Source organism: Manacus vitellinus, unplaced genomic scaffold (assembly GCF_001715985.3).
Source record: "Manacus vitellinus isolate BGI_N305 unplaced genomic scaffold, ASM171598v3 scaffold_36_pilon, whole genome shotgun sequence".
NCBI lineage: Eukaryota > Metazoa > Chordata > Aves > Passeriformes > Pipridae > Manacus > Manacus vitellinus.
Window position 1 is genome coordinate 4,408,385 of NW_021940508.1, and position 13,182 is coordinate 4,421,566.

General features: G+C 38.6%; 1 protein-coding gene across 7 annotated transcripts in view; it reads right to left on the reverse strand.

Moving 5' to 3' along the window:
* Positions 1–13,182, reverse strand: part of SPEF2 (sperm flagellar 2) — a 76,024-nt gene that overhangs the window by 55,610 nt on the left and 7,232 nt on the right. For 5 of the 7 annotated variants that reach the window (XM_029961552.1, XM_029961555.1, XM_029961554.1 and 2 more), the window contains exons 4-8: positions 9,597–9,767; positions 8,150–8,287; positions 7,058–7,137; positions 6,096–6,324; positions 456–644 (exon numbers count right to left, since the gene is read on the reverse strand). In XM_029961552.1, the coding sequence (XP_029817412.1) occupies positions 456–644; positions 6,096–6,324; positions 7,058–7,137; positions 8,150–8,287; positions 9,597–9,767 (807 nt within the window). The remainder of the gene's footprint in view (positions 1–455; positions 645–6,095; positions 6,325–7,057; positions 7,138–8,149; positions 8,288–9,596; positions 9,768–13,182) is intronic. The other 2 variants (XM_029961551.1, XM_029961553.1) reach the window with 2 other exon arrangements.

Sequence of the window (13,182 nt, forward strand, 5' to 3'; positions counted from 1 at the left end):
TATCTAAGTGAAATTAAAAACATGATTCTTGAAACAAGATCTTAGGCTACTGTCTTTTGTCCTGTTGCCTCTGCAAGACTGTGCCTTTTAAATTCAGCACACAGAGATGCCCTACAAAGTTAAAATTAGTATAGAAAAAAAGATCAAAATTAGACTTTAAGTTGCTCAGCTTTATCCCTTATTATCCCCCTGCCATGGGGGCTGTTCTTCCTCCCTCCCTACATAATTCCCCTAAAGTTTTAACACACTGCAAAATGCTCTCAGTTCCACAATTACAGTTACATGCTTAATGCTTATCACCCATGTTAGCTGTAACTGTGAACTAAAAAATAAAAGAATATATTTATCATTAAATCATCCTGTCCTGAGAAAAGTCTTGAAGATGACAATACGAATTCCATTTAATAACATTCTAATAGTCCTGTAGCAATTCAGAGAGCAAAACAATCTTTTACCGCTTCTCTGTCAAGAGCTTCCTGGAACTCTTTTTGCCGTCTTTCTTCATATTGTTTTTCCCTAAAAATTCTGTTTTGCCTTAACACCTCTTTTTCATGTCGAACATGCATGAGTTGAGCAGCAATCCTCCGCTCGTGCTGAGATTGTTTCATTAGTCTGTAAACAAGCTGCTCCTCCCGGTAAGCCTTCTAAAAGACAAAAAATAATGCTACTAAGCACAGTTTATAAACTATTTCCTAGACAACTCATCGGTGTCTCATATGAGAAATATGAGTGGAGTTTATATAACAGCACTCACCTGCTTATATGACACATAAATCCAGAACAACAAACATATCTATTTATTAGTACTATTTTTGTAAGAAGTGGTACTATTTATGTAAGGATTTATAGCAGCAGTATTTATGTAAGAATTGTAGAACTCTAGAAGAGAATTCTAACTATGTCTTAACTGAGATATTCAGTAAAAATACATTTGGTCAGATTAACTCAATTTTAATGTGGTTATTTCCCATGCGCAAAGAAACTGCAGCACATTTGAAATAATGGCTTCTGTATCTAAAGATATACCCTTTCCTCAAATAATTAACTTATTCCTGCTATTCACCAGTTCCCATTCTCAGCCACATTCTACTGGATCCTTGATCACTCTCTTTTCTACAGGTTTGAAATTTTAACTTCTTTCTGGGGATTTGGGTAATTATCTTCTCCATTCTCCTCTATTCAGGAGACTGAGAATAGGAAGAACCATTCCAGAACAGAGCAATATACAAGACTTCTGGGCAATAGTTCCAGTGTTCTTACTGGGACATGGATACAATACCCTATTTGGTACTATGGGAAAATCGTTCTGAACCATTGCTTGAGGCATGGTCTGTGTACACAGATACTTTCAAGGCTATGGATTGTTATTTTTCTAAGTACTCTCATAACATAATAGTATCTTATCACTACTACACTTCTCTAGCCTTCTCTGGTATGTAAACTAATGCTTAAACTAATGTAAAGTTTTGCTTCATTATCTCCGTCCGGAACTCCTTCTGAGTCCTAAGCAAAAACATCAAGCCCCATTGCCAAATACCACTCCTACAGCAGAATTCTAGACGAAATATCTGATTTGCTGGATATTTGTTTCACATGCAGCAAAACTACTAGGAAATATATTCCAATGTAAGGACCAAAACTGGGAACTGATTTGAAGATTTCAAATTCATTTTCCTAAGAACAGAGGCACAGGTAAAGCCAGTTATTAGTACAAAAAACCCCAAACCAAAATAAAGTCACATCTATTTTCTTTTATCTGGTTTATTTTTTCATCAGCTGTGACAGAGAGGAAAAACACATTACATACATACACCTATAATTGAACAATTCAATTTGATTACATATTATCATATTATTTATGAAAGAACTCTACAAAGAGTCTAGATCTGTGCTACACAATGCAAACTAGGACAACTGTAAAAAAATTTTTATGCAAAGCATGGTTATTTGAATTTCAATAATAAACCCAACAACTTTCTAAATAATTTATTTAATATTGATGTTGGGAAGAAGCCAATTTAAAAAAAAAAACAACCTCTTTCCATATTTTTAAGTTCTTTTCTCTTCACAATTGCTGGGAATAAAGTACATTCCAATTAAATTCTGGTGACTTGAAAATACTAAACTGGTATAAAAATATCTCAACACTTTTCTTATTTCAGCCAAAATGTGGGCTTTGTACTCCCCTTTCCTAGCACCAAATCTCATAACACTGCATGATAGTTCTAATGGCAGATGCAGTCATCTCAGGCTTTAATCCCAGAGTGGTTCACCTGCATGCTATGTTGTCTCTATACAAAGTTTTTCTCAAAATGAGGGCCTAATTTTGAATGTGTTGTGTTTTGTACCCTATTTGTACTTACTGTTTGTAAGCTATTTTTCTATGGAGGGAATTATCATCATGCATGCAACTGAAGTGGAAAACAATGGAATCATAGCAATTTTATATTCATTCTATGTGTCATTTGATATAGTTCAGGTGATAAATTTTTCCAATAGTACTGCCTACTGAAGAGTTAGTCTGTCCATTTTCTCTTACATTCCTATCTCAAGGCAATAAAAGGAGTAACAGTACCTTTTGCCATCTCAGTTCTATCCACTGCTTCTTTGGACTTAGTATTTCATTAAGGTTTCAAAGAAGAGTAGAAAATGCAAGATTTGTTTCCTACTGCAATAAATATCCTTCATTATTTTCTGTAGTTGCTACTGCTTACCTTCAGCCATGGATTATTAGAACAGTAGGCACTTCACCAGAAGAAAATGGATTTTAAAACCCTAATTCACAGGGAATTGAAGGAGCCACCCTAACAGAGTGGTCACTTGTCATACTTAAACCATCAACTTTATGGTGCAAAAAGTTGGTCCATTGAGAAATTAAAGCACCTTATTTAGGTGAATGTGCTCTTCCTAAAGCAAATGGTAAGATGCTCCTTTAGAACACTTTACAGCAGCTAAAAGAGACCTTGTCTTTGCTTACTGAAGTGTAGAGAACTTCAATATTCTAAGTGATCAAATATTTTGGCATGCTCAGTAGGCCTAAAAAGAGCTAGTAGGAAATTTTTGAGGAACAAGAATAAATGAAAAGGCAACTAACTCAAAGATACACAACAGATAAGTAAGGATTCAGAACACCAAACTCAAAGTTTCAGAGAGGTTGCTTATTGGGTGGGGAATTGAAGCCCTGGTAGCTATCTTTCATACAAAAAGGAATGGACAAAGTACTCAAACCAAAGGTTAACAAGTTTTAAAACTTCTGGACATGGTAGGAGACAACATAAAAATTGTAGTACCATTTTTTGACCTAAAATTTTACATCAACATCTTCACAGAGGACTGTGAAGTGCCTGAAGAAATCATAAATATCATAATTGGGAAATCCGCATAATAATTTGAAAAATTACTATTAAAAGAGCACAATACACACTTTTTTCCTGGTTTACCTACTTGAGACAACAGTGGCATCCAGTGGCCAAACCATAATGTGTGTATGCTTCATGTTGTTCATACATAATTACTGTATCACGTTTCTATTTTTCTATTTCCTTGTTTGATTTACATACAAGTGAAACAATTTTGTGCTGTTGTATGGTCATAAAATTTATGACCAAAACTTACAGTTCAGAATACATAAATCTATTTGGTTGACAAGTAATAATCTAGTAACGGTTCATTTCTCCTCCCATTTTCATGTTCTCAATTTATTGCTGAAAGTAACTTATTCCTGATAAATTTTTAATTCGGAGAGATAAAATCTGAACAGAGCACCCAAATATAACAAGTAAAAAGCACAAATAATTTGTTGAAATGGTGGAGATAAAGGTTCAATAGGAATGAAGCCATATTACTGTCAAACACTTTCAACACCTCCCTATGAAAATCGGACTGGCGTCACGCTATGTTCTACAAAGAGTAGAGTATTTTCTCTCCCAGGCTTCAACCTGTGAAGTGCCAAAAATAAAAAATTTGAACAAAGTTCTTTTAGTAAGATTTATAAGCATGGATACAAAACAATCTACTGCGTTCTGAAGGGATGAAATTCATTTGACTCTAAATGATCTCATGCCATGTTCAAAGTTTATGCTGCACAGGTAAAAACCTGATCCTAATACCTACAGGGCAGCTGCAGTTTCAGTGTGAAAATCCTTTATGGTTCAGTACATAATGGAAGGGAAAAGTAATTTTCAACTATTTTGTATATTCATTTATTTTTTAAAGAAAATACCTTAGTTTGCTTCCCAGTTCTCTTAAGTCAAGTGGCACCTAATTTCTGAAATCTCGAAGTTCCAGCCAAACATCTCTTCCTCTGCTAATATAGAACCAAATTACCACTAAACAGATTCTCTGATCTGGTCAAACTACTGTTCCAGTCAAATGCTCACTTGTCTTTCCTTCTAATCCCACAGTCTGTGACTTCAGTTGTTCCTATATCAAAGCTTATTTTTTTCCTGGGAATTTAGGAACACTATTGTTAGTTTTGCCTTGATTTGGAGCCTCCCTGGAGCCTGTGTGATTGGCAGCACATTGCTACAGTTCCTCCATCCCAAACTGATAAGGCTTGTCCTAAACCTCAGGTGGACTAGCTGTGTGACCTCCTCACAGCACTGGCTGGCTTTGCTGGTTTACAGCTGCTGTATCCACCAAGCACCCCAGTGACGGACAGCCAGGACTTTTGGAACCCCTCGTCCAGGCTGCCAGGGCTGCAAGAGCTGAGAGCAATTAAAGAGCAAGTTTTGGGACTTCAGTGATTTCAGGCAACTGGACTGCAAAACTTCTTCATGGCCTATGGATATCACCAAGAACATGATGTAAAATCTCTTTGAATGGGAACTCAGAGACAGGATACATGGATAGACGCACTTTTGGTCTAAGCTACTACAGGTGTTTTTCAAGAATATAGATCAGAGATAGACATCGAGAAGCATCTAATTCCCAGATGACTACCTCAACAAATCAAATTTTTTCTTAACATTTCCAAATAGTCTCACAGAATCACAGAATATGCCGAGTTGAAAGGGACCCACAAGGATCATCGAGTCCAACTCCTGGCCCTGTACAGGACCATCCCCAAGACTCACACCACATACCTGAGAGTATTATCCAAATGCTTCTTGAACTCTGTCAGGCTTGGTGCCATGACAACTTTCCTGGGGAGTCTGTTCCGGTACCCAGCCATCCTCTGAGTGAAGAACCTGTTCCTAATATCCAACCTAAACCTCCTCTGACACAACTTCAGGCCATTCCCTTGGTTCCTCTCACTGGTCACCACAGAGAAGAGATCAGTGCCTGCCCCTTCTCTTCCCCTCATGAGGAAGTTGTAGACTGGGATAAGTCTCCTCTTTAATCTCCAGACATTACATGCCAAGGCTTAAAAATATATACATATATATAAAATGTATGCTACACATCTGAAATGCTATCATTATGCTCCAGCAGTGGAGAAAGTCCCAGCTATAGTGGGTTCAACACACATGATCTAAGCTAAGGACTCACAGTGAAACACTAAAATAAATGATAATCAGAAATCACAGAAACCCAGCAAATTACAAGTTCTGTTTCTACACAATCACTATAAAAGAGAAGACACGTGAAATCAGTAATCTAAGAGCTGCTTTTTGAATAAGGAGTATCGGAAGAGAAATCTTAAAAGCCTTGTGCTTTACAGGACAGGATTCAAATGGAATAACCTGCAACATCCATTTTTAGACATAACACAGACATTCTCCAGAGACATATCTTCTATTCCACAACACATCAAAAATCAAAGCTCTGATCTGCAAATTGAGTTTGATTTTCCTTTGTTCAAGTTTCGGGGGGGTGGCAAGGAATAGAAGGCAGATCTTCAACTGATTTTTATAATCTTTGCTCTGCTGCCTTCATTTATCTTTTGTGGTTTGTAAGTATGGTGTATGACATAAAGGTTGTGAGAAATAAAAGATAACCTTCCCTATTTCTCAAGGAAAGCCAATGGCTGGCATAAAAGTAGTGCATATATCTTCCTTTATCCTCTCCAAAAGTGTTCTGATTTTATATTTGTAAGCAAATTTTTAGATTGCTAACTGCACATGGACTCTATAGTTCAGCATACAATTTCTCACCTCTTCAGATTCATGTGCTAGTAACTGGTCCATTAGCATTTTTCGTCGTCTCTTTGCTCGTTGTTCTCTAGCAAATGTATCTTCCTCTAAACGTTTTTGAATTTTCCTTATATATTCACCATCTGAATAAACATTTAACAGCTCAGTTTTTGTCTGTGCTGTAGTTTCTTGAGTAGTTTCTTGAGTTGTTTCTTGCAATTTCTGTGTTTGCAATGATTCTTGTATATCACTGATTGAAAAGATTAAAAAGAGAAAGATCTCTGACTTAATATGAATTATAGTTCTTAAAGGTGTTTACATACAGATCCCTGTATAGCTATATGCAAGTCTAACAAATGTACAACATCACTCTGAGGGTACTGTGGCTACTTCTCGGTGCCCTTGTTACTGGGTTACTCCTCAAGATATCACTCTGAGTACAGTTTTGCAGTTACAGGTTTACACACAGAAATATCTACAGCAGTATGGATGACTATCACCTCCTGTCAGTAGGGTATACATATCAAAAAAGATGACAGAATGACTATTACTTATAATTATTCACAAATAAATCAACATACAGGCAAGTTTCAGGAAGAAAGTTACTTCTCTCTATTTCCTTTGAAATGTGTTACTGTGTACGAATATTCAGAGCCATTCTCACCTCTCTGCAAGGCTAAATGACCTCATAGACCCAGTGACTAAAATTAACAGAAGAGATGCACTTTGATCCATTTCTTGCTGTATATGTGACAAAAAGTAGAGAAGGAAGCTTGAGCCATCCCTACTACAACTAAAGGTAAGGTAAAGACACTGCAACTGTGTTGGAATTGAAATATGTGCAGTGGGACAATCACTCAAAGAACAATCACAGTGTAAACTAAATGAGACATTACTTTTTCCTCAAGTAGCTGCCTACATAGATAGCAGACACCTGAGGTAGGATCCTGTCTATTCTTAGTAATCTAATATCCAAATATTACCTGTCAGTCACCGGGCTGTGTAATTCAAAGGCATTTCCTGTCATAGACTTCTCAAACTTGTCTATTTCCTTGTATACGTTCTGAAGAAGTAACACAAAATTTAATGTTTCCTTTCTCTTCACAAAACATCACAAAGAACAAGTATTAGGGAATTACTTTTCTGTCATGCATGTACAACAGAAAGGTTTACAGTGAAAATACTTTAAGCATCAGCTAGACCAAGAATAAAGGCAAGACTATTTCCTTCTTCTACCTTTTGCTTCTTCCCTTGTTCCCTGTCCTTTGCTACACCTACTTCCATCAGCTAGAATATTCTAAAAATTTGCAGCTATTCATTCTGCAGGATAATTCCAATTTTGCATAGGGCTTCAGCAGTTTACATAATTCTCACTATTCAGGGATTTGAAAAGATATTCTGGGCTATCATCTGCTTTCCAATCAGTAGCTTGAATGTATCCCCAATAGCTACTCAAGCAACTATGTTACTACAATCTACATTTAAATACATCTGTGACAGTTGCACAGTTGTAAAAGGTAATATTTACACTCCTGATGATAATACAATCCAAGAACTTGAATTACAATCCAAGCACTCTTCCATACTAGATAATACAGATTTTTTTTAATGGTGCATTGCTATCATCTCTTGATTTAAGACAACTGTCAATTTCAGCTATTAGTAACATTTTTAATAGAGCAGACAGCTTTACAGTGTGTTACAGAACAGTTCAAATATTATCGTGCAAAACTTCATCAGGCACAAATGAGAAAGGAATGCTAATACTTTTATTTCACATATTCAACTCAATAGGCTAGAAGGTAAAATAGTTTTAGAAATCAAATTAGTACCTACCTATGGTATATATTCAATACAAATTTTCTCTTATGTCAAAACAGTTTTTATTAAGAAACAAACGCAGAATTATGATAAGTATTCAGCCCATTTCACTGCCTGCGTCTACTATATTTTAACAGTTATATAGCAGCAGCTTTTGTATGATGTAAGTACGGTATTTGTAAGTGCAAATGTTCCCAAAAATCATGGTTTTGAGTTAATATAATTAACATTAAAAGAGCATAGATGATAATTACCTCTGCTTCTCTTTTCTTTAACAATTTTTTAGTTTCAATAGCTTTTATGATGGGTCTTGGTGGAGGCTTTGGAACCTTTAAACCAGCTGTTTGAATCCTGTGCACTACTTCACTTTGTCTCCTTCTTCCAGTGTGATCCTGAATATTCAACATCTTGTGTTCAGATACATAGTTTGAAACAAAATACAACATATGGCCCTAATATACTACCTAAATATTTCTGAAGTAATACGGTACTTTATACATAGACATAGATATAGATGGATAGATAAATACATACATTTACTTAATATATTTATATGAAGTAAACGTAATTAAACCAGAAAGAAAACAATCTTTCAGGAGGAAAGAAGAGCTTATCAGGCTTCAGACTTGAGCAAAGGATCAGTGCCTTATAGGCATTTAGGGGCTTTCATTGAATTCTAGTTCTAGTATGTTACCCTGTTTCAGGTCTGAATACAGTACAGAAACTGAAAATACCAGTTTCCTAGTACAGAAAATGAGAATACCATTAGGTAACACATTAAGTAATACTACTGGTGAACAGTGAGTCTCAGATGACCAAGAAGTAACAAACATATAAATTACACTACAGATACCTGTGGGTACAGATTGATATAAGTAGAAAAAATACTTTTTTACACAAATAGTCAAAGTCAGTAAAAAATATATAATATATCAAATAAGGTACTAATAAATTTTCTTTTAAACTTTTTTTGTTATATTTTGGATATTGTTTGTATTTTCTTTTCTAGATACATGAACTGACTTTTCCTTCTTGTTCACGTAGTGACAATAGAACAGCTAAATAATCACAGCAAGACTCTGTCCCTTAATTAGCCATATAAAACACATATCAAATTAGTCAACTACATCTTCTGTGTGGTTCAACACCTCAGATAGCTCGCCATTTCCTCGATATAAACTGTAAGCTGTACTTTGGATGAGTGTTCCCATGTCTAAACAAATTCCTTTCTCTTTTTTTACTTTATCAGAATGGCTACATAGAAGTACAAGATGTTCTGAGGCCATACCCACTAGGCCCCCTTTCCCTGTCTTTTCCTGTTTTTGAACAATGCTTCTTTTCTTTACAAAAGAAGAATGTCACAAAGTTCTTTTACAAGGACATCTCAAACACATACAAGTTGTGAAATTTACACTTAGTCTTGAAGTCTACAGATATTTTCCACACATGACAAAACATAAGTACTCTCATTTTTAAACTATGTGACTTTTAAACAGTAATGTTTTTAAAGTCTCATAAGAGTATATTGACTCTGTGTCTACATATTAAGGATTTCCACGCATAGTCTTTTCCTTTGTTCTTGTATAAATATGACCGTGTAGCACAGAACTAAGAAGCCTTCACATTGGCTTTAACTAATCCATTATGCACATATCCTTAAGAAAATACATCTTCAGAAGTCTATAAAAAGTAAGCAGTCACCTCTTCAGTGTCTTGAGCTCTTTGCTCTTCTTGGAGCTTCTGAGCTCTCTGCTGCTCTGCAAAATGTGTACGAGCTATTTTATCTGCTACTGCCTTGGATCTTGTTTCAAAACGTTCCGAAATCTGCTGTAGCTGCAAGTCAGCCTGATGTGGCACTGAAGTTTTCAAACGCTAAAATTAAACATCAAGCAATGAAGAGTCAGAAACTGTAATAAACATAATTAAATATGACAATTATAAGATGTTTATTTTAAACTGTGTTTTCCTGTGTAAATGGGTACAAAATAAACATCTAAACATGTTTGAATAGAAAACCAGGACTAGCTCCATTGAAAAAAACAGAGACTTGAATTTGAATGATGCCAAACTTTCTTTACTTTAGACAAAAAGACAAATTGCTTTGTAGAGCTTCTTGAGGAGGGGAAGTGCAGAGGGAGGTGCTGTGCTCTTCTTCCTGGTATCCAGTGAGAGGACATGTAGGAATAGAAGCACAGAATCATAGGATCACAGAATGGTTTGGATTGGAAAGAACCTTAAAGATCATCTAGTTCCAACCCTCCTGCCCTGGGCAGAGACACCTTCCACTAGACCAGGTTGGTCGAAGTCCTATCCAGTCTGGTCCTGAACACTCCCATGGATGGGACATTCACAGCCTCTCTCTGCCAGTGCCTCACCACCCTCACAATAAAGAATTTTTTCTTAATATTTAATCTAAACCTACTCTCAGTTTGAAGCCATTCCCCCTTGTTCTATCACTACATGCTCTTCTAAAAAGTCTCTCTTCATCTTTCTTGCAGGTTCCCTTCAGGTACTCAAAGGCCACAATTAGGTCATTTTGAAGCCTTCTTTTCTCCAGGCTGAACAATCCCAGTTCTCTCAGCCTTGCCTGGTAGGAGATGCTCCATCCCTGCAATCAGCTTGGTGGCCTCCTCTGGACTCTCTCCAACAGGTCAACGTCCTGTCTCTGCTGAGGACCCCAGAGCTGGATGCAGTGCTCCAGGTGGGGTCTCACCAGAGAGGAGCTGAGGGGCAGAATCCCCTCCCTTGACCTTGACTGCTTTTGAAGCAGCCCAGGAAACGTTTGGCTTTCTGGGCTATAAATGCACACGGTCAGGTCATGTCCAGCCTCTCACCCATCAGCATGCCCAAATCCTTCTCAGTAGGGCTGCTCTTCATTTGCTCATCCCTCAGCCTGGACTGGTACCAGGGCTTGCCCTGACTCAGGTGCATCACCTTGTACTTGGTCTTGTTAAACCGCCTGAGATTCCCATGGACCCACTGATCAAGCTTGTCCAGGTCCCTCTGGATGGCATCCTGTCCTTCAGGTGTGGCAACCACACCTCTCAGCTTGGTGTCATCTGCAAATTTGCTGAGGGGGTACTCGATGACTTTGTCATTGATGAAGATATTAAATAACACTAGTCCCAATATGGACTCCTGAGGGGCACCATTTGTCACTGATGTCCATCGGGACTCTGAGCCATTAACTACCCCCTCTGGTAGTGACCATCAAGGCAGTTCCTTCCCACTGAACAGTCCACCCATCAAATCCATGCCTCTCCAATTTAGAGAGAAGGATATTGTGGGGGACCGTGTCAAAGGCCTTACACAAGTCCAGATAAATGACATCTGTAGTCCTTCTCTTGTCCACTACCGTAGTCACTCCATGACAGAAGGTCACTGTATTGGTCAGGCAGGACTTGCCCTTGGTGAAGCTGTGCTGGTTGCCTCAAAGCACCTCCCTATCCTCCATGTGCCTTAGCAGAGCTTCTGGGAGGATCAGTTCCATGATCTTACCAAGTACAGAGACGAGGGTGAAAGTCAGTAGTTCCCAGGGTCCTCCTTTCTACCCTTTTTAAAAGTAGGTACAATGTTTCCCTTTTTCCAGTCACCTGGGATTTCCCCTGATGGCCATGAGTTTTCAAATATCATGGAGAGTGACTTGGGAACTACATCGGCCAATTCCCTCAAAATTCTGTGATGGATCTCATGGGGCCCCATAAACTTACATACGTGATTGTACATTATGTTCATTATTTACTCAGGTGGTCATAGACCTGATCCCTTCTTACAGTGGGAGGGACTTTGCTCCCCCAGTCCCCATCCTGCTGTCCATCCACTGAAGAGGTGTAGGAAGAGAGGCTGTCAGTTAAGACTGAGGCAAAAGAGTTGTTGAGTACTTCGGCCTTCTTCTCATCTGTTGTTACCAGTTTCCCAGTGCTGTTTATCAAAGGGGGTCTACTTTCTTTGACCTTCCTTTTCTGATTAACACACCTGTAGAAGCCCTTCCTGTTATTCTTTGTGTCCCTTGCCACAGTTTCAGCTTTGATATGGCCTTTCTCATCCCATCCCTACACAACCAAACTTCCCCTCCATACTCTTCCCAACTCACTTTTCCTAGCTTCAACTGCCTATGCATTTGCACAGCAGCCACGTCGGTCTCTTGCCTTCCTTGCCTGACTTGCTCCTAGTGATTGCTAGCTCTTACACTCTATGGAAGACATCCTTAAAGATCTTTCAGCTCTGTCTCTGTGGGCAGTCTGCCAGGGTATCCCCTTGACTATCTCCCTGAAGAGCTGAAAGTCTGCTCTCCTAAAGTTCAGGGACCTAACTTTACTCCTCACCTGACCCACATCCCTCAGGACTGCAAACTCCACCAATGCATGATCACTCCAACCCAGGTTGCCTGCAGTCTTGATGTCCCCAATTATCTTGTTTGCTCTGGTGACCAACAGATCAAGAAACACATCCCTCTGGGCTATTTCTTGGGTCAAGAAGTTATCTCTCATGCATTCCAGGAGTCTCTGTGCTACTTTCCCAGCAGATGTCGGGGTGGCTGAAGTCCCGCAGCAGGACAAGAGCCTGTGAGCACGATGACTCCTGTAGCTGGAGTAAGAAGGTTTTGTCAATAGGTTTCCTTGGTCAGGTGGACTGTAGCAGACACCAACTACAGGGTTCCCTTTTTTGCCTTGGTTTGTGATTCTTAGCCACAGGCTTTTGAACTGCTTGTGTCTGTGCCTTGGAGACAATTCTTCACAATCCATCTCTTTATGTAGAGGGCAATCTGTCTGCCTCTCCTTCCTCTTCAGTCTCTTCTAAAAAGCCTGTAGCCATTTATAGTCACACTCCAGCCATGGGATTCATCCCATGCTGCACCAGGGGAGGTTCAGACTCCAAGTTAGGAAGCATTTCTTTACTGAGAGTGTAGTCAAACACTGAGACAGGCTCCCTAGAGAGGTGGTCAATGCCCTGAGTCTGTCACTGTTTCAGAGGCATTTGCACAATGACCTTAACAACAGGCTTTAACTTTTGGTCAGCCCTGAAGTGGTCTGGTAGTTGAACTAGATGATGGTTGTAGGTCCCTTCTAACTGACATATTCTATTCTATTTAAACTGAAATATAGAAAATTCAACTTAAACACAACGAAAAAATTACTGAAAGGGTGGTAAATAATTTACTTACACAAGCTGAGAAGTCTCCAGCTTTGGAGACAGTCAAGACCCCACTGAACAAGGTCCTGAGCAACACGCTCTAGTTGGCTTTACCTGGAGCAGTGGGGATGGACTAAGTGATTTCCAGAGGCCC